Genomic DNA, 21,033 nt, shown 5'->3' with positions numbered 1-21,033 from the left:
ACAAAAGCAAGTCATTATTCATCAGGTCTGTGCTCTGGAGAAAAGTAAAGTGGGGTTCAGGGCAGGGACACCTGTTTCAGGCCAGGTAGTAGGAGAAGAACCCTCTGAAACTCAAGTCCAGAGGGGGTATGTAAGTTGCCCAGGGACACCCAACTAGTGAGGAGCAGAGCCAGGGATTGGGCCCAGCAGGCCACCTACTCCTGGATCTGTGCTGGCCCCTATGCCAGGCTCCCACCCAGAGATCACCCTGGCATGGGGTGGGTGAGAGTAGCAGCATTTTGCTCTTGGCCTTGGCTTAGAATCCCTGCCCGACACTTGCTATGTGACCTTGAGCATTGACCTTCCCTGTGAGCTTCAGTCCCCTCATCTGGAGAATGAGGCTAACACAGTTGTCCCCAGGCTTCTTGTGGGCTTCAGTGAAGGGACTTGTGTACCAAAGCCCTGTGTGGCACCTGTCATCTCATGGTCCCCAATTTGGGCAAGGCTCTGAAGCTGCTGGAGACTTCATCTCCTGTCAAATGGAGATGTGGGAGGGGTCAAGCCTGGCTGCATGTGCAGACTGCACTTTTGACATTGAACAAAACCTCAGTGGCTTGTCTGTAAAGTGAGCACCAGGCAGCACTTACACCAGGGTAACATAAGGATCCCATAGGTCACAGCCATAGCTCATTTCAAATAAAATCCACTCTTTTCCCCTTGGTCAAATGTCACATCCTGTCTCTCCACTTAGAACATCAGTGTCCAGACCCCACTGTGGCCACCAGGGCATGGGAATCTACCCCGCCAGCCTTTCTGTCCTTGTCTTCTACCTTCCCTGCAACTCACTCAGCCCCAGCCTCAGCCCCACCCCTACCAACCTCTCACTGGTCCTTGCACAGAAGCCTCACCCCCACCTCAGGGCCTTTGCACCTGCTGTTCCTTTTGTCAAGAATGCTCTTCAAGAATGCTCTTCCTCCCATCTGGTGTGTCGCTCTTTGGGTCTCTGCTGATAAGTCCCCTTCTTGAGGCCTAAGTGGATTCCTTCTCCTTCTCACTTCCTGTTCTCCCACTTGATGCCCTATTTGGCTTGTTTACTGCTTTGGGGAGCTGGACAGCCAGGGGAGACTCTCATTTGCCTGGTTCAAATCTCCACTCTGGTGCTCACTCACATATCCCCTCTGGACCATGGGGAGGGTTCAAGGAGACTCTCCTGAGGTCCTGAAAGAAGTAGTGCCCAGCTGGGGCCTTGAGGGGTGTGTGATTGGGTGGACTAGTGGGTAGAATCAGATCTGGTCCTGGAGAATGTGGTCTGAAGGGACAAGGCCTGAGCTAGGGTGGAACGGTTAGGACATGGAAAAGGGAGCAGGCTGAGGAGACCTTTCTGAGCACAGCTGCGAGTCTCAGTTTCCCTATCTGTAAACGGGGAGGCTGGACCAATATCCAGCCAAGGTACACCTGTTCTTGCAGCACCACCTCACGCTTCTTCCTCCTCTTCCTCCATCTCCACAGCGAAGGACTACGAGAACGCAATCAAGTTCTATAGTCAGGCCATCGAGCTGAACCCCAGCAATGCCATCTACTATGGCAACCGCAGCCTGGCCTACCTGCGCACCGAGTGCTATGGCTATGCCCTGGGTGATGCCACGCGGGCCATCGAGATTGACAAGAAGTACATCAAGGGCTATTACCGCCGGGCTGCCAGCAACATGGCACTGGGCAAGTTCCGGGCTGCCCTACGTGACTATGAGACGGTGAGCCGGGCTAAGGGGAGGGGCTATCTCCCTTGCCTGAGCTAGGTGGATGCTGAGGGCCCGCCTGGGACTGGGCAGGGCGGGCTCAGGGAGCATGGCTAGAGGGGTAGATGTGAGGAACAAGTGGTATTTACCCACCACTCACTTGTGCAGCAAATGCCCGTGATGCCCCTCGGCCTGGAGCAGACAGCCCAAGTTCACCTGCATGCCCTGCTGTCCCACACTTTATGACCCTGGCCAAGGTCCCCACCTCTCGCACCTTCCTCTGCATATCTGTGAGCTGAGGAAAGCATAGGACCTGCCCTTAAGGGTTGCTGGAAGGAATACATGAGGCTGTGCTTTTCCAGTGCTTAGAGTAGCACCTGGCATGTAGTCAGTGTTCTTTGATAATTAGCCATCATCATGGTTGTTGCTATTGCCATTGGAGTTGAGCAAGAGCCACACAGCCCTCTTCTGATGGAGCTCATAACTCGGGATGCACAAAAAAGCAACCCCATGTCACTGAACAGGTGAGCACAGTAACTGCACATGTGGAGCTGAGCTCTGAAGGAGATACACAGGGCAATGCACTGGGGAGAGACTGCAAAGGGGAGGTGGCGTGGTGTGGTGATGAGGGAGGACCTAGAGCCAGTCACTCCTCTGCTACTGCCCCCACTGATGACATGCTCTGATGACCGTACCAGTAGTGGTAAGGACTTGCAGAGTGGTCATCTTCACATCCCTGGGTTCTGCGTCCTTCGTGGAGATCAGCTGGCTGAATCATTGTAGCAGCCCTGAGAGGTAAGAACTGTGATCGCCTCCATTGTACAGATGAGGAAACTGAGGCCCAGAGCAGTTAAGTCACCTGCCCAGTAACCCCCAGCTGCTAAGTGGCTGGAAGCCTGGGCTTCAGGGCCTTGTCTCTCCCCCCTCAGAGAGCTCTCTGAGAGAAGGGGTGTGTGTTCTGTTCATTGGGACAGTGCTTGGTGCACCCTGGGGCTCAGTATGTGTTAAATGGGTTATTATTCTGCCACCCCCCCATATGTAGACATGCCTTCCCTCCCTCCTTCCACTGCGTCCATTACACACTCTGAGCAGCTTCTGTTGGGTAGGGAGGAGCAGCCACTGGGCTGAGAAGCCACAATCTGCAGTTGGAGGGAGTCAAGTCAGACGGCCTGGACTGCTGGCCCCTGGCCTGGGGAGGGGAGTGGATTTTGGACCAGGTGAAGGCTTGTGTCAAGCCCGGGACCAGGGACACCTGTGTTACAGAGGGGGCAGAGGTCTGGAGGAGGGCTGGGGTAACAGAGCAGCAGAGCTGAGTCGTTACAAGCTTGAGCTCCCAGACATTCCCTGGCCAAGCCCCTCTGGTGTTGTCCCTTGGTGTCCTCATCTGGAAAGTGGTGACAAGAGGAGTGGGGCTCTGATGAAGCGAGTGAGTAAAGGTCACTGGGGCTGGAGGCCTCAGTAATGAGTAACCACTGATAGAAGGGGTAGGCTTCAGGTGGAGCAGACTGGAGGCAGAAGACAGAGGAGCCCAGGGCAAGGAACAGGGCTTCTTTTCATGACTCTGGCCCTGTCTGCTGCCTAACGCCACACAGTCCACAAGGTGGGTGGTGGGTTCCAGGCATCTTATGGATGTAGCACATCTGGTCTGTCTCCCTGGCCTTGTGGATGCCATGGAGGGAATGGTGAATCAGAGCCCTTACCAGAACCAACCTGAGGTGGGACCACATCCAGCACCTAAGTTGTCCTGGCCTATTTCCCTGTGGGGGCTCTCCTGGCAGTGCTGGGACCCCTCATGATCCTGAGATCCTGCCATCAGCAGGCCATCCACATGCCTGCAGGCCTTCAGCCCAATATTCTCACTTGATTCTTCAGGCTGTGTGTGCCCTGGGGCAGCTCCCCATCCCAAGAGGTTACCACCAGAGGCTGTCTTGTGACAAATGCTGGGGTTTCATGGAGAGCATGCCCAGGCCTTGTCCTCTTAGACCAGGAGATCAGTTGTGGAAAGAGAGGCAGTATATGACCTTGGTTGAAGCTGACAAGCTCAAGGCTGCCTCTCAGCTTCCTGGCCCTTGGTTAGGCCCTCTGGGTCTCAGCCTCGGTTTCCTTCTCTACGTGCTTGCTGTGGGCCCAACTCACTGCTCTGAGGTCTTTACAGGCATGAATTCAACCCTTTTTACAGGATGGAAACTGAGGTCTAAAGTGGGGAAGCCCCTCCTCCAAGATCACCTAGCAGGGAAGCAGCAGAGCTGGGACTTGAACCCAGAGTCTGTGGTTGTACCTGTTAGTCAGGTGCAAAGTCAGTTGTATGGTTTGAGATCAGCACTTTTGTCTTCGTCAAATAGAGAAGAAAAAACAGTTCACTGTTGGAGAAAGTGTGTATGTACTGTCTTGTGAAAAGTATTTCACTTACATGAATATAGACAGGTGTCAGGTGTGATGTAAAATACAGGTTTCTTACTGTGGGTCATGGTCTGAAGGTCTGAAGGTCTGAAGGTCACCAGTGCAGGGGTTGGAGGCACAGGCTCTGTGCTCAGAACACCCAGGTTCACGGCCAGCTCAGATTGGATACAAGCTGTGTGGCTCCCAGTGCTTTGGCTCTCAGGCCTCAATGTCCTCATCTGTAAAAGGGGTGAGAATATGGGAATAAAAACCAAAGTGATTTTTCTATACTCTCACTCAACAATCAACACAGAAGACTCTCGTGACTTCTGGTCACCAAATGTGTAGAGATTTCTGTTCACCAGCAACCAGTCAGTTCTGCATCACACAGCAGCTGGGTGTCCTCTAATTCAATTCATTTCTGACGCTGTCTACCTGCAGATAGTATCAGATCCCACAGATTGAGGACTCAGGCCCACAAGACTGCCTCCCTCTCTTCCAATGCCACTCGCCAGCCCCAGATTGTTTTACCTGTGCTTCTATCTAATTGGCTATAAATCAGGGTCCCCATGACCCCTTCCTTGGATTCTATTAGTTTGCTAGATAGGATCACAGAATTCAGGGGAACACTTATGTTTACTTGTTTATTATAAAGGGTATTGCAAAGGATACAGATGAAGAGATGCACAGGGTGAGGTATAGGGAAGGGAGCATGTCTTGGGCACGCTACCCTCTGCCCTTGTGTTCAGCTATCTAGAAACTCCCAGAATACAGTCTTTTGGGGTTTTATAGAAGCTTCATTACATAGGCATGATTGACTAAATAATTGGCCACTGGTAATCAATTTAACCTTCAGCCCCTCTTCACTCTGTGGAGATTGGGGGGTGGGGCTGAAAGTCCTAACCCTCTAATCCTGTCTTGGTCTTTCCTGACCATTTACGAACCTAGGGGCTGCCAGCCATCAGTTGACTCATTAGCATACAAAAAGACATGTATTACCGGCAGGCCGGGAGAGTGAGGTGCTGATAACACCAAGGCCCCGGGTTCGGATCCCATACGGATGGCCGGTTCACTCACTGGCTGAGTGTGGTGCTGACAACACCAAGTCAAGGGTTAAGATCCCCTTACCGGTCATCTTTAAAAAAAAAAAAAAAAAAAAAAAAAAAAAAGACACGTATTACTTTGGAGATTCCGAGATTTTAGGAGTTGTATGCCACAAAACAGGACAAAGAGATATTATATATTATTTTACAGTATTACAGGGGATAACAATAGGGCCTGCCTCATTGTGTGTTGTGAGGATTAAATGAGATCAGTAGAACAATAGGGCCTGCCCCATGCTTAGGTGTCTCCTGGAGGTGTCTGGGGATTCCACACTATGATGGGGAAAGAGCCTCTGCCCCACAGAAAGGGCTGTGTGCAGACCCCAGGATGTTCTTAGGAGACTGGGGGAGCTGGGTGTATCTCCATTCTGCTCTCCCTCTAGGGCCTAGCTACAGACCCTAGGTCATTGATCTCCGTTTCCAGTGGAATTCAGTATGTTGAATTCCTCCCAACATATACCCTTCATCTCCCCATTAATCCTTTCAGATGGTGTGATGGTTAATTTTAGATGTCAGCTTGACTGGATTAAGGAATACCTATAGAACTGGTAAAGCATTAATTCTGGGTGTGTCTGTGAGGGTGTTTCCAGAGGAGATTGGCTGTGAGTGGGAAAGAGCTGCCCTCAATGTAGGCAGGCATCATCCAATGCTGAGAAAGACTTCTTTTTCTCCTGGGACTAGGGCACACTCTTTCCCTCCTGTTCTTGGACATCAGGACTCTAGGCTGTCTCTGAGTTTGGGACTCCAGGACTTATCCCAGTGCTCCCCACTCTCCCCTACCCTTGCCCCCTGGTTCTCAGGCCTTCAGCCTCAGATTGAGAATTACAGGAGACCTGAAACGTCACAATGGCCCAGGTCATTACTCCAGTCAGAGTACAGGTTTGTGGAGGTCAGGTGATCAGTGGAGTTTTAGCTCAGGTCCAACTCACAGTGGGTCCCTGAACCCATCCCATGGTCATTTCCCCAGTTCCAGAATGTGTAATTGGAAGAGACATACTTAAGAGCTGGCAGAGTCTTCTCTTTGGTCCCTAACCTGTGAATTGAGGGCTATTATGGTGGGAAAGGCTATTAGAGCTGCCTCTAGCCAGGAAAATCGTAAATCAGAAACAATACCACATCCCTGGAAGGATTGCAGAGATTAGTGCCATCATTAAGGACTTGAAAGATACAGGGGTGGTGATTCCCACCACATCCCCTTCAGGTCTCTTGTTTGGCTTGTGTAGAAGACATATGGATCCTGGAGAATGACAGTGGATTATCTTAAGTTTAACCAAGTAGTGACTCCAGTTGCAGCTTCTTTTCCAGATGTGGTTTCATTGGTTGAGCAAAATTAACACATTTTCTGGTACCTAGTATGCAGCTATTGATCAGGCAAAAATCTTTTTTTCCCTATGTCTGTCACTAAGATCCACCAGAAGCAGTTTGCTTTCACCTGGCAAGACCAACAATACACCTTCACAGTCCTACATTAGCTCTCCAGCCCAATGTCACAATTTAGGTTGTAGGGATTTTGATCACCTTTCCCTTCCGTGGGATATCACAGTGGTTCATTACATTGATGAAATGCTGATTAGATCTAGCGTGTGTGAAGTAGCAACTACTCTGGACTTATTGGTAAGATGGTGTCATGTGAGCCAATTCTCCTAACAAATCCCGCCTCATATACAGTCATGTGTTGTTTAACAATGGGGGTATGTTCTCAGAAATGCATTGTTAGGCAGTCTGATTGTGTGAACATCACAGTGTATTTACACAAACCTAGATGGTATACCTTACAAACCTAGATGGTGTACCTAGATGGTACACCTAGGCTATATTGTATAGCCTATTGCTCCTACACTGCAAACTTGTACAGCCTATTACTGTATGAATACTGTAGGCAGTTGTAACACAGTGGTATTTGTATCTAAACATATCTAGACATAAAAATACGATATTATGATCTTATCAAACTGCTGTCATATTTGCGGTTTGTCTTTGACCAAAACATCATTACACTGCGTGACTATATCTGTCTGTCTACATGTATATGTCCTATTAGTTCTGCCTCTCTGGAGAACCCTGACTAATACATATGGACCCACCCCCTCATTGAGTCCTCTTTTCAGAAAACACTACTTGTATTGTTCTTTCCTGTCTGTGCTCTAAACTCAGGTGGTCATGCAAGCCCAGGTCAGATCTGTAGGACTCCTGCCCTCCTCACCCCTTCCTGGGATCTTCTGTTTTTTGCCTTGGTTTGTGATATGGTCTGGCCTTGGGTTTCTTATAGCATAGTCTAGTACAGTCAGTTAGAAATGTATTTCGTTTCGAAAGCCTGTACACAGTGATGGTATGGATATATAAAGGTAACAGCAGGCCAGCCCGTGGCTCACTCGGGAGAGTGTGGTGCTGATAACACCAAGTCAAGGGTTAAGATCACCTTACCGGTCATCTTTAAAAAAAAAAAAAAAAAGATATAAAGGTAACAGGAATAGTCATAGCTGATACTACAGCACTCACTGAAGGCCAGGCCAGTTGTACCCTTCATGCCGTAATAACTCATTTAATCTTTCCAAAAACTCTGTGTGGTGGGGACTCTTGTTATCCCTCCCTGATTTACAGATGAGGAAACCAAAACCCTGAGGGTAGGTCACTCCCCTGAGGTCCTACAGCCAGGAAGTGGAAGCTCACTCCCAGAGTCAGGCTCCTAACCATGGGTGTGTACGAGTTTCTTGGCACAATACTTGCCCCTACCTCAGGCAGTACACTCCAGTTGTCTCTCTTCTTTTCTGTTTTATTATACAAGGAATGCTAGGAATGACTTGCTAAATTAATTCACCAGAGGCTCTTGATCTCTGGGATGAAAACCCTGGTGTTACGCTTAAGGCTACTGCTGGGCAGTGGGGCTGCCTGCTCTACAAATCTGCCCTCTCATCCCCCCAATCTGTGTGCCTCAAATGGACCGCATCTCATTGGCTGTACATTGTAGGTAATCATAATGCCCTGTCACACCTTCCTATGTGGGTCCACTCGTCGTGGGACCTGGATCTTGCTGTTGGTCTATACTGCCTTACCCCTCAGTTCCAAAACCCAAGCAGTTCTGAAAAATATAGTTGTTTTAGTAAGTTTGGGCAACTTATTTGGTGGCAAAACCTGGCCTGAACTACTAAAAAGCTGGTGACAGTCTTGATTGCTCCCACATGGTGTGACTGGAGGTTTTGCTGCAGTAATGGCTGTGCATGTGATTATCAGGTGCTGCCCTGGACCTGCTGGGGGTGTTATTTACCATGTTATGTGTGTACTGAGTTGTCTTTCTAAAATCTGAAAAATCCCCAGTTCCCAAACACATGCAGCCCCTAGGGCTACATGTAGAGATTATGAACCTATGTTCATCAGCTCAAGTGTCAGAGGTATGGCCTATGAGCACTCCCAGCTGAGGATACCATTTTTTGAGAAAAACTTTTTATTTTGAGAGCATTGTAGATTCACGTGCAGTTGTAAGAGGTAATAGAGATCCCAGTTTCCCCCAATGTTATATCTGATTGTTAAATATCACAATCAGTATACTGACACCGATACAATATAGATACCACTTTTTAAAGAAAAGTCTAGTGTAGGTTTTGATCCAGCAAGCCTCAGTTCCTTAAGGCCCTGCCAGGCTCCTCCAGTCTGCAGCAAATGCCTTTTCCCAGGAGCAAGAGTTTGGTAGGGCCACTTTCATTGTCCCAGTCAGACTTTGTGAGTCATTGCAGCAGCAGCAGCTGCCTTGGAATGAGCACTTGCTTGTTGTTGGGCTCAATTCTCACACCATCCCTCCATAGGGGTGCTGACACCACCCCAACTTTATAGAAACCGAGGGAGGCTGGAGAGGTGGGGCCACTTGCCTTGGAAAGCATGGATTCAGACCCAGGAGGCCTGGCCCCAGAGTGTGAGCTCATGACCAGTAGCCAATGCTGCCTCCCTGGAGGTGTACAAGGGTGCTCTAGAGACAGGAGGCAGCAGGAGCTGTTTAATTTGGCCTGGGCAGGAAAGGGAGATGGCAGAAGAGGAGCACTTCCGCGCAGGCGTAGTGGAAATTGGGAGCCTAGGGTTGGGTGCAAGTTGATCTGGGAGAGAATGGAATCCTGGCTTCATGGGTTGGTGACTTCACCTTTCTGGACCTCAGTTTCCTCATCTGCCAAACGGGGATTGTGATAATGCTACCACCTATGGCTGCATGGAGGATAAAATGAGCAAGTTAATTGCTCACAACGGTGTCATAGTAAGTGCTAAAAAAATTAGCCGTGTGTGATTATTCCTGTTGCTGTTGCCACTGTTGTTATTACTGCTCCCTGTTCTCTTTCTCCTGCATTGTCAGCATTCGTCTTATTCTTCTGTTCAGGGAGGCATTCATTCATTCACTGCTAAGGACACAGTCATGGCTGAGTTTTCAACCCTGCCTTCGTGGAGCCACCTTCCAGTGGGGTGGACAGACCTGTTCCCAGCAGTGCTCAGGGCTGGGGCAAGGGAGCCCAGGAGCCTGTGGGAGCCCAGAGGGGGTGGCTCACCCAGCCTGGGAGGGTCACAAGGGACTTTCTGGGGGAGGGGACAGTGGAACTGAGACCTGGAGGAAAAGGAGGAGCTAGAAAAGAGTGGGAGGTGGAACGGAGGTATTCTGGGCAGGGGGCAGCCTGTACAGGGGTCTGGAGCTACGAGGGAGCTGGCACATTTGGGGATTTGTGAGTGGTCTGGCTGGGTAGTGCTGGGCAAAAAGAAAAAATGGAGAGGTGGGTGGGGCCTCATGGGTGAGGCCACGTGGTGGTTTGGACTTTATCCAGGATGTGGAGTCATAATAACCTCTCCCCATTAGAAGGGCCTCCAGGGGCTGTCTAGTGCTGCCTCCCTCCCCTGCCTGCACCACACCCGTACCCCAGGTAGAGCTGCCTGGCAGGGTGCCCTGGCCTGGGCCTGCCCAGACAGGGAGGAGACCATCTCCTGGCTCACCTTGGCTTCTTCCCACCCAGCTTGGTCCACACCCCTATTCCCAGGGTGAAGGAGCCTCACCCCCCTGCCCTAGCCACCAACCCACAAGGGTTATCGGGTGTCTTTGCACAGGCTTCTGACTCACCCCGCCAGGGTTTCCACTAGGGGTCGCCCCTGCCCCTTGAGGGCCAGCCCTGGCACCTCACTCTCTATCCCTTGTCAGGGGAGCTGTGGGGGCATATCAGGCAGGATCTACACAGTTACAGTAATAGTTACAGATAAAGGTGAGGTCACTTGCCCAAAGTCACACAGCAAGTAAGTGGCAGAGCCAGTCTCTGAATCCAGCCCTGTCTGCTTTTGAGCTCAGAGGATCAGCGTGTGCAGGAAGCAGGGTAGGAAGTGGAGAGAGGGATGGGGATAGGTTTCTCTAACTGGGAACTTACTGTGTCCCAAAGCGGTATACCTAGCACTAGTTGTGTATGATCTCCTTTAATTAGCACAGCAGCCCTGAAAGAGACCCACCAAGAGCAACTGACCCTTATGTGGAGTTTGTTCTTGCCTGGCACTCCTGCAGACATTTGACAAATGTTATCATTTAATTCTCTCAGTGGCCCTCTGAGGTAGACCCTGTTCTCAGACCCATCTTACAGAGGGGAAAACCAACCCACATAGGGGCAAACTCACCTGCCCAAGGTCACTCAGTGCATCATTGGCACAGGTGGGATGTGAACCCAGGTGGCCCGGATCTGTGGCCCGTAGTCTCACCTCTCTGCAGTGGAGGAACCTGAGGGAAATGGTGTGTCCTGGGTCTCCCAGGAGCCCAACGTCAAGCAAGGGACGGGAGGCCGCTCAGTGCTGGCTGCTTCCTGCCAACCCAGCTCCCTGCCAGTCCCTGTGCTTGTTACTTAGCCATCCTACAGCCCAGGGTGCTGGAATCCCTTGTCAACCCATTTTATAGATGAGGAAACTGAGGCTCAGGGAGTTTGGGTCATCCGACAAGTTGTTGGCCCTTCAGATGAGTCTGGGCTATTCATTGTGACTGTAGATCCAGCCCAACTTTTCCTCTCGACTCCTATCACCTTGGTAATCACAGCAGCGATAACAGTGTGTCTGCCTTAGCAGACGCCTGCACTGGTCCTGCGAGGAACCTGAGGCTGAGCATTTGGTCCTCAGATGCGGCAACTGTTTTATTCTAATAGTGGTCATAGCTAATATTTATGAAGACCACCTGCGTGGGCTAAACTGTTTACCGCTCACGGCAGCTCTATTTGGGCAACTCTTGTTACGACCAGTTTGGAGATGCAGAAACCAAGGTTTGGAGGTTAACCATGTCCTGAGTTGTACCACAGTGCTCGGTGGCCTGGGGGGTCTGACTGAGGGCAGCCGTGGCATCCCCACCCCTGATTGTTCCTCCCCCCCCCCGCAGGTGGTGAAGGTGAAGCCCCATGACAAGGATGCCAAAATGAAATACCAGGAGTGCAACAAGATCGTGAAGCAAAAAGCCTTTGAGCGGGCAATTGCAGGCGATGAGCACAAGCGCTCTGTCGTGGACTCACTGGACATCGAGAGCATGAGTGAGTCAGGCCTCAGTGACCCGCCCCTAGCCCAAAACACTCCACATCCTTGCACAAGCCCACCATTCCTCCTGTAAAACTGGGGACTGCAGTGGGCTCGGGGGTGTTCTCCAGTCCCTGTCCCCGGGCTGCTTTCTGGTGTTCTCTGCCTACATGTCTGGGAACTCCACAATACGAAGCTGGGGCTCTAATTCCCCAGTGGGCAAAGTAGGTGAGCCATGACTCCCGCCACCTCACTCACCCTCATCCTCCACCCAGGCCCTTGCACCCTGCTGGCTTCTCAACCTTCCACCCCTGCTTCCCTCCCAATAGCACCAGCCCCCTCATGGGCCTCCCATATCTGATTCACCCCTAGGTACTGAGAAGATTCAGCCATTCATTTCACATATAATTATTGAGCACCTACTCTGTGCCAGGCACTATTCTAAGACCTTGGGAAACAGCTGTGAACAAAACAGGAGCTGATACACCAGTGGGGAGAGGGGATGACCAAGTCAAGGAATGAGTGAATGTGCTAAGTGCTCTAAGATCGAGTGGGGTGAGAGGAGAGGGGGTGAAGGAAGAGAAGTGGCCTTGAGAGGCCCTGGCTGGGGAGAGGAATCTTTGCTCGCTTCATCCCTCTGTCGACCTGTGTGTCCAGTGGGTCTGCCTCATGCTTGGAGCCAGGACCCCCCCCCCAGCCACCCTTACAGTGGCTGTGTGACTTTTGTTCCCCATTCACACACCAGCCATCGAGGATGAATACAGCGGGCCCAAGCTTGAGGATGGCAAAGTGACAGTCACTTTCATGAAGGAGCTCATGCAGTGGTACAAGGACCAGAAGAAACTGCACCGAAAGTGCGCCTACCAGGTAACATACCTGTCAGGTACAGTACATGTATGGGAACACAGGATAGTGTCACCGCACTGGCAGGTGTGGGCGCTGAGCAAAATGTGAGAGAAGGTGGTCATGATGACTGAAACTTAGGGGAGTTGTGTGCTGGGCACCAAGGGGTTGCTGCGTGGTCTCATCTAGTGCCACAGGGATTTGGGGAGGCAGCAGGTCGTACCTTTACACAGGTGCAGAGACACAGGGCCAGAGAGGTTAGGTGACTGGCCCAAGGTCAAAGGTGAGGAAGCAGCAACACCCTTGGCTGAGAGTTTTGATCCCCGGCTCTTGGGCCTTTGTGGTTGTTGGTTGCTGCAGGTTGTTTGGGACTTGATGGCTGATCTTGCCCTTGAGGCCCCCAGGAGGGCACCCAGCCACAGGGTGTTGAGCTGGTTGAGTGAGACTTGGGCTCCAGTACCCCATCTTCCCAGGACCCCTGCTCTGACCTCTCAGGACTGCAGGGAAGTTGGGGAACTGCTGGTGTCCACCACCTCCTAGGGTGGTTGTGAGGATGCAGGACTTCCTGGGAGTGGGGTTGACAGGCAGGTGACGGAAAGGAGTGTGGCAGGTGATTGGGAAGATTTAGGGAGCGGTGGGGACTGGGGCTAGCAGGGATTCACCTGCCCCACCTGAAAGCAGTGGGTGAAGCTGCCAGTTGATGCACCCTAGACCCAAACGGCCTAGGTTCAAATCCCTACTTCCCCACTTGCTAGCTGTGTGACCATAGGCAGGCGGCTTCCCCTCTCTGACCCTTGATTTCTTCCTCTGTAAATGGGGATAACCCTATTGCCCCCACCTTGGGTGGTTGTGAGGATTAATTGAGTTTAGTCCACAACAGTGCTTAAAACACTGCCAGGTACCCAGTTAGTGCTCGGGATGGGTTCGCTATTAAGATGACCACGTGGATGAAAATGAGAGAAGAGGGGTGTCCACATTTCCGGTTGTTTTTAATGGACATATAATGTGCACAAAATAAAATGCAGAAATCTTAAAAGTGTCTGGTTAGATGAGTTTTAATGGTTTTAAATGCTGCTGCCCAAACAACTTATAGAACATTTCCATCACCCAGAAAGTTCTCTTTGGCCCAGAGGAGGCAGCCACTGATCTGATTTTTACCACTATAAGTTAATTCTTCCTGTTCTTGAACTTCACGTAAATGTTGTACAGGGTTATACTCTTCAGCATTGTGTCTTCTTTTGCTTATCATAGTGTGTGTGAGATTCATACACATACACTGTGTGTGGGTAGTTCAAGTATTCCATTGTATGAATAGTCTGTGGTTTGTTTGGCAGTCTTCTGCCAAAAGACATTTGGGTCATCTCCACTTTTTAGCTTTTATAAATAAAGCTGCTGTGAACTTTCTGTGAACTTTCTTGGACAAGTATTTTTGTAAATATGTTTTCATTGCTCATGTTAAATTTCTGTATTGTCTTTTTTCTATTTCATTGATTTTCATTGATTTTTAACTTTTTTCTTTCTTCTGCATGCTTGGGGCTTAATTTACTTTCTTCCAGCTTCTGAAGGTAGATGTTTATGTTGTTGATTTTATACCTTTTCTTCTACTCAAAGCATTTAAAACTAAATTTCCATCTAAGCAGTGCTTTAGCAGCATCCCATGAATTTTGATGTTTTGTTTTCAGTCTCATTCAGTTAGAATTTTTTTCTGATTTCTTATTTTATCCATAGGTTATTGAGAAGGATGTTTTTAACTTTCAAATCTTTGGGGATTTTCTAGATATATGATTGCTATCTATTTGTAATTTAGTACTCTTTTGGTCAGAGAACATACTCTGTATGATTCAGTATGGGGCTATTTTTAGGTCTATCTTGGCAAACATGCAGTGTGCTTTGGAAAATAATATGTATGTTACAGTTGATAGGCATAGGACTCTATAAATGTCAATTAGGTCAAGATTGTTGAGACTGCTGTTAACATCTTTTATAGTCTTTTTTTTTTTTTCTAATTCTATCATTTATTGAGAGAGAGGGCTGTTAAAACCTCTAACTGTACTTATAAATTTGTCTATTTTTCCCTATAGTTTGGTCAGTTTTTACATCCTGTATTTTGAAACTTTTATTAGGTGCACATTTAGGATTGTTATGCTTCTTGATGAATGGGCCCTTTTATCATTCCAAAATTACTCTGGCAGTACTTTTTGGCTTAAAGTCCACATCTTCTCTTATTAATACAGTTAGACCAATTTTTTTTTTTTTTTAGAGTTGCAAGCACTATTTATTTATTCAGCTTTATTTATATTTATTTTTGTGCGGTCCAGTGTGTTTCAATACATGCATATGCTGCACAGTGATTCACTTAGGGTAGGTAGTGTAGTATTGTCCCCATTAGTTCACCCCTAAACATCCCCCCACCCCCACCCGTCCCAGCCTCTGGTAACCATTGTTCTACTCTACTTTTTTTTTTTTTAAACATATAAAGATTAACATACTTATTACAAAAATAACTCTTAAAAATGAATTAGAAAAATCTAAGCAGAAATTTGATGAGGGACATGAGCAGAGAAGTCACACAGCACAGAGAAACACATGTGGTTAATACGTACATGCTAGGATCTGGTTGCAGGTGTAGGTGGTTGCAGGCTGCGCAGGATCCCGGGCATGGGCTGGTTTCGATGCTGGCCTGGATGTGTGGCAGGGGTGGGGCTAAGGCTCATGGGCCACCCCCCGCGCCTGTCTCTCAGGACACCTGTAGACCAATTTTTTTTATACTTAGTATTCGCATGGTATAAATTTTCTACCCTTTTATTTTCAGCCTGTCAGTGTCTTTAAAGTGGGTTTTTTTGTAAACAGCATATAATTGGGTCTTGCTTTTCTATCCAGTCTGACAGTGTCTACCTTTTAATTGGAGTGTTTAGTTTATTGATTGATTGATTGATTGATTGATTGGCAACTGGCCAGAAAGGGGATCCAAACCCTTGACCTTGGTGTTACCAGCATTGTGCTCTAATCAAGTGATCTAATCGGCCAGCCTCATATATATTTAATGAAACTATGATATGGTTGAATTTAAATCTAGTTTTTATATCTCTCTCTTTTTTTTTTTTTTTTGGCAGGTGGGGAGGGGAGTTGCTGGCTGGTCTGGGAATCTGAACCCTTGACCTTGGTGTTATAATACTGCGCTCTAACCAATTGAGCCAGCCAGTTAGCCCGATTGATACCTCTTTTCTAAATGTCCCATTTATTTTCCCCCAAATTCCTCCTTTTCTGACTTTCTTTTGTGTTAATCTAGAATCTTTGCATTTTATTTTATCTGTTGAATTGGATTTTTTTTTTTTTTTTTTTTTTTAAATGACCGGTAAGGGGATCTTAACCCTTGACTTGGTGTTGTCAGCACCACGCTCTCCTGAGTGAGCCACGGGCCAGCCCTCAATTGGATTTTTAGAATGGGTGTGGGGAGGAAGGGAGTGTTTGTTTAGTGGATGCTCTAGATCAGCCCTTCTCAACTAAGGTTTTCTAGAGAATATGAGCCCTCATGCCCTTAGGCATTAATTGTGTGCTGTTAATTAACTTCTGTCTTGTGAATCTGGTACCCTCCTGTGGAGAACTGAGAAAGCAGCCTCTGAAAATATTTTCTGTGGGGCTTAATGATTTCCCAGAACCTTGAATGAGAAAGACTGTTCCAGAGATTACAATATGCAACTTTACCTTATCCCAGTCTATCTTCAAATAATATTATGCTACTTAGTAAACAATGTAAAAAATCTTACAACATGTGATTCTTTTTACTTTCTCTGGACCTTTGTGCTATGTCGTATAGCATGTGCTATAAGTTCCATGATAAATACATCTTTATTTTTTCTTTAATCAATATTTTAAAGAACCATATGTATGTATGTATACATAGGCATGCTTAGACACACTTATATACATGAGAGTACTTCAGAAAGTTCATGGAAAAATAGAATTGAAAGATAGTTTTGAGGGCCAGCCCATGGTTCACTCAGGAGAGTGCGGTGCTGATAACAACAAGGCCACAGGTTCGGATCCTATAGAGGGATGACCGGTTGGCTCACTGGCTGAGCGTGGTGCTGACAACACCAAGGCAAGGGTTGAGATCCCCTTACTGGTCATCTTTAAAAAAAAAAGAAGAAGAAAATTTTGAATCTTTTCATGAAGTTTTTGAAGTACTCTCATTCGTATATAGCTAACTTTTTTTTTTAATGTGGTATATTTACCCACATATTTACCCTTTCTGTTACTCCTTGTTTCTTTTTGCAAATGTAAGCTTAATCTGCTGTCATGCCCCTCTGCCTAACCACTTTTAGCATTTCTTGAAGTGCACATGTGCTGGAGACTTAATTCTCTCAGCTTCCCTCTGCCTGAAAATTTTTTTATTTTGCCTTCATTTTTTAGAGATATCTTTGCTGGATGTAAAATTCTCGGTTGATATTTTTTCTTTCAGTGCTTTAAATATGCTTTTCCCAATGTTTTCTGGCCTCCATTGTTTCTGATGAGAACTCAGGTGTCATTCATATCTTTGTTCTTTTAATACAGCCTGTCCTTTTTCCTCACTGGTTTTAAGTTTTTGTCTTTGGTTTTCAGTAGTTTGGCTTTCATTTGCCTTGAAGTGTTTTTTTGTATTTATCCTGTATTTATTCACTGAGCTTTTCAAATCTGGGGGTCAGTATCTTTCATCTGTTTTGGGAAGACTATGGCCATTATTTCTTCATATACAAGGGTACTTCAAAAAGTTTGTGGAAAAATGAAATTAAAAGGTAATACGAATCTTTCCATGAACTTCTTGAAATACCTCATATTTCTTCTTCCCATTTCTTCTCTCCTCTCTTTTTAGAAATCTAATTACATGCTTTTTAGTTAATTTGGTACTGTTCCACATAATCTTAACTGGAGTTTTTTTCCCACTTTTTTTCTCTGTTTTTCTTTTTCTTTTTCTTTTTTTTTAAAGATGACCAGTAAGGGGATCTTAACCCCTTGACTTGGTGTTGTCAGCACCACGCTCAGCCAGTGAGCTAACCGGCCATCCCTATATGGGATCTGAACCCGTGGCCTTGGTGTTATCAGCACCGCACTCTCCCGAGTGAGCCACGGGCCGGCCCCCCTCTGTTTTTCTCAGTTTGGATAATTTCTGTTGTCTTCATGTTCACTGATTCTTTCTAACTGCTGTTAAGCCCAGCAAATGAATTCTTTATTTCTGATACTGTATTTTTTATTTGTAGCATTTCCATTTAGTTGGGTTCTTTAATAGTTTCTGTCTCTCTGCCCCATATGTTCATGCATGTTGTCCACCTTTCCCACAAGGTCCTTTAACACATTTGTTGTAGTTATTTTAAAGTCTCTTGTCATTCCATCATCTGGTTCATCTTAGAGTCTGCCTTTGTTGTCAGTTCCTTTCTTTTTTTTTTTTTGGGTGGCTGGCCAGTAAGGGATCTGTACCCTTGACCCCTGTGCTCTAACAAACTGAGCTAACTGGCCAGGTCCTGTTGTCAATTTTTTATTGTATGCTAGATATTTCATGTAAAAGAACAGTAGAGACTGAGGTAAATAAATATTTTCTTCAGGAAATGGCTCCCCTGTCTTCTGTTAGGCTGCAAGAGTGAGGGGCTGTGTCAACCTAATCTGCAGTTTAGGGGTAGTTTTTCTTTGTATTAGTCCTCCACCGGCTTTAATGTTTTGAGAGTAGAAGTGAGGACTTTCCCTTCAGCAGGGTTTAGAATCTTAGCCCTGGCAAAATTCGAGGGATATTTTAAAGTCACCAGCTTTTGGAACTGTGGGAGATCTATTTTTCAGCGCTGCCACCTGATTTTTGAGGTTGCTGTGGAGTTCTCTGCTCTGCAGTCTCGCCCCCCCACTTCTGTGCCTCAGGAGGTCTCTCTCCACCCTGCTTCCTTGGGCCCAGCCTTCTGTGAAGGCCGTGTGGGAGAGGCAGACTGAGGCTGGGCTCCCTGGGGTCTCCTCCGTCATGCCAGCCCACACACAGCCAGTTTGTTCCACTGGCTTCTCCTTGCACTCAGCTTTGGCAGATCTTGCCCTCGCACCGCACTGCCAGGAGGAGGGTAAACATGGCTTCTTTGCCCCAAGGAGGGGCTTGTCGCTGTCTGCAGTTTGATTAATTTCAGTTTCTGTGAGTTCTTGGCTTTCATATGATTTTTTTTTTTAAATTTGATTTTGTTGGTTATTTGACTTGTTCTCATCATTAGGGTGAGAGTGACAGTCTTTTGCAACTTTCTACAGTCTGACCAGTCTGCCATTTTTTTTTTTTTAACACTTTTATTTTCTTCCCAACTTTTTATTTTGGAAATTGTCGACCCAAACCTACAGAAAGTTTGAAAGAATAGTACAATTAACATCCACGTATCCTTCACCAGAGTCACCAACTGTTAACATTTTGATACATTTGTTTTGTCTACTTTGTCTACGTGTGTGTGCGCGCGCGCGCGCGTGTGCGTGCGCGTGCGTATATATACTTCTTTTCTTTTCTTTTCCTGAAACATTTGAGAATAAGTTGCAGCCATTATAACCTGTATCTCCTAAAATCAAGGACATTTTCCTGTGTGACTACCATTCAGTTGTCTCACCTTGGCAACTTGCCACTAATATGATAATGTTGACTAAAGCAAACAGTCCATAGGCCGTCCATAAAATCTGGAAACACTGGCAAATATACATGACACTGTCAAGGTCATCTTTAATCTGCATTTCCCAGACGTATATTTTAATTTCTCCCAGTTTTCCCCAAAACATCTTTTTTGGCTTTTTTAAAAAAATCCAGAATCCATTAAAGGCTCAAATATTATATATGATCTGCCTTTTTACCTTTTCTCATCTAGAAAGTCTCACACCTTTTTGAGGACACTCTTTGATGACAGTGACATTAGATGTGTCCAGGCCACTTGTGTTATAAGCTGGTTTACAATCTGGATTCATCTGTATGTTTCCTCATGAAGCTGATTATTATAAGAGAAAGTAAGAACCAAGGTTTTTATGTGAAATAATCCTGATGTTTATACACCACACAGGCCACCTCCAGCCCCGGCCAGCACCCACTCATCCGGGCCTTCCCTCCTCCTTCCTCCTCTGCCCACTCTGCCTCAGCGCAGCAGTGTCTTCTGGGCGGTCCAGGTTCCCAGGGCCCAGGGTGGTGGCAGGCCCTCCAGCTGATCCCACTCACAGTCTGTCCTGTTTTCCAGATTCTGGTACAGGTCAAAGAGGTCCTCTCCAAGCTTAGCACACTCGTGGAGACCACACTTAAGGAGGTGCGCACTGTGGGGCAGCGGTGGGTGGGCTGGAGGGGGTGGGGGCAGGGGTTCCCTGGCTGGGGGAGGGGCCGTGGAGCTCAGGAACTCACAAACCCACCTTCCCTTTCTCCCTGACATCCCCTACCCCTGTGTCTTCCTCCTGATGTCCCTCTCTCCTGGCCTCCTGGTCTCTGTCCTACTCTCTTAATCTGTGTCTCCTGCCGACATCTTCCACATGGTTCTGCTACCTCACCTCTACCCTCTCCCCACGTGTCTCTCTGGGCCCCTCCCTCTCCGGTGGCCTCTTTTCTTCCAGACAGAGAAGATTACAGTGTGCGGGGACACCCATGGCCAGTTCTATGACCTCCTCAACATATTTGAGCTCAACGGTTTACCCTCAGAGACCAACCCCTATGTATCCTTTTCATCAGAGCCAAACCTTTCCCCACTCTCATCTCCCACCTCTGGATTTGTGTGGAGGAAGAGGAACCCCTGCCAAGGAAAAGGCATGACTGTGGAAGTGAGAGGTCTGAGCCAGGTTCCAGGATAAGACAGGCCAAGGCCAGTCCCCCCGTGCCATGTTACCTGGGCTGATGGCTCAATCTCTCTGGGCCCCAGTGTTTCTTCATCAGCATCCAGATTGCATACAAATAGCACCTGGCACTGCCCATACCTGGCTTCCACCCTGGCTTTGCCACTTCCCAGCTCTTGGTGCCTCAGTTTTCTCATTTGTAAAATGGGATAATAATAGAGCCCACCTCAAAAGGGTCAAGAGGAGTAGGTGAGTTAATGCATGTGATAGGCTAAGAACAGGGCTTCGCTGGCACTCGATGCTATGTATTTGTCGCTGTTATTGTGACATCTGCTTGATAAACAGTCACTAGGCCCATGTATTGCAGGGTAGGAGGGCCTGAGTCTCACTTCCGCTGTGGCTTGAGCCTGTTTGGGGTACAAAGCTGAAGCAGGCTGACTGCCCATACCCATACCCTCCCCTACCACCAATGGCTTCCCTGAGGAACAGGTGAGGTTGGGTCCTCGGTACCATCCTACTGAGGTTCAGAAACCAAGCAGCTGGCCAGAGCCACACAGAGAGGAAAGGGACAGATGCCCAGACCCCCTGAGCCCCTCTGAGTCCTCACTCCTTGGGAAGTGCCAACAGGCACCTCAGGGGTGTGGAGAAATGGGGAGGGAACAGTCCATCCCCCATCCCCCACCCCTGCTGCGTTTTCCTTAGCAGGG

The 21,033-nt window shown here is 47.8% G+C and overlaps 1 protein-coding gene across 1 annotated transcript in view; it reads left to right on the top strand.

The window, feature by feature from the left end:
• PPP5C (protein phosphatase 5 catalytic subunit) overlaps positions 1-21,033 on the top strand; it is a 31,047-nt gene that overhangs the window by 4,880 nt on the left and 5,134 nt on the right. The window contains exons 2-6 of the mRNA XM_063110735.1: positions 1,489-1,730; positions 11,565-11,712; positions 12,441-12,562; positions 19,747-19,812; positions 20,111-20,209. Of these exons, the coding sequence (XP_062966805.1) occupies positions 1,489-1,730; positions 11,565-11,712; positions 12,441-12,562; positions 19,747-19,812; positions 20,111-20,209 (677 nt within the window). The remainder of the gene's footprint in view (positions 1-1,488; positions 1,731-11,564; positions 11,713-12,440; positions 12,563-19,746; positions 19,813-20,110; positions 20,210-21,033) is intronic.

Source organism: Cynocephalus volans, chromosome 10 (genome assembly GCF_027409185.1).
Source record: "Cynocephalus volans isolate mCynVol1 chromosome 10, mCynVol1.pri, whole genome shotgun sequence".
Taxonomy (NCBI): domain Eukaryota; kingdom Metazoa; phylum Chordata; class Mammalia; order Dermoptera; family Cynocephalidae; genus Cynocephalus; species Cynocephalus volans.
This window is presented reverse-complemented; position numbering and strand designations above follow the sequence as displayed.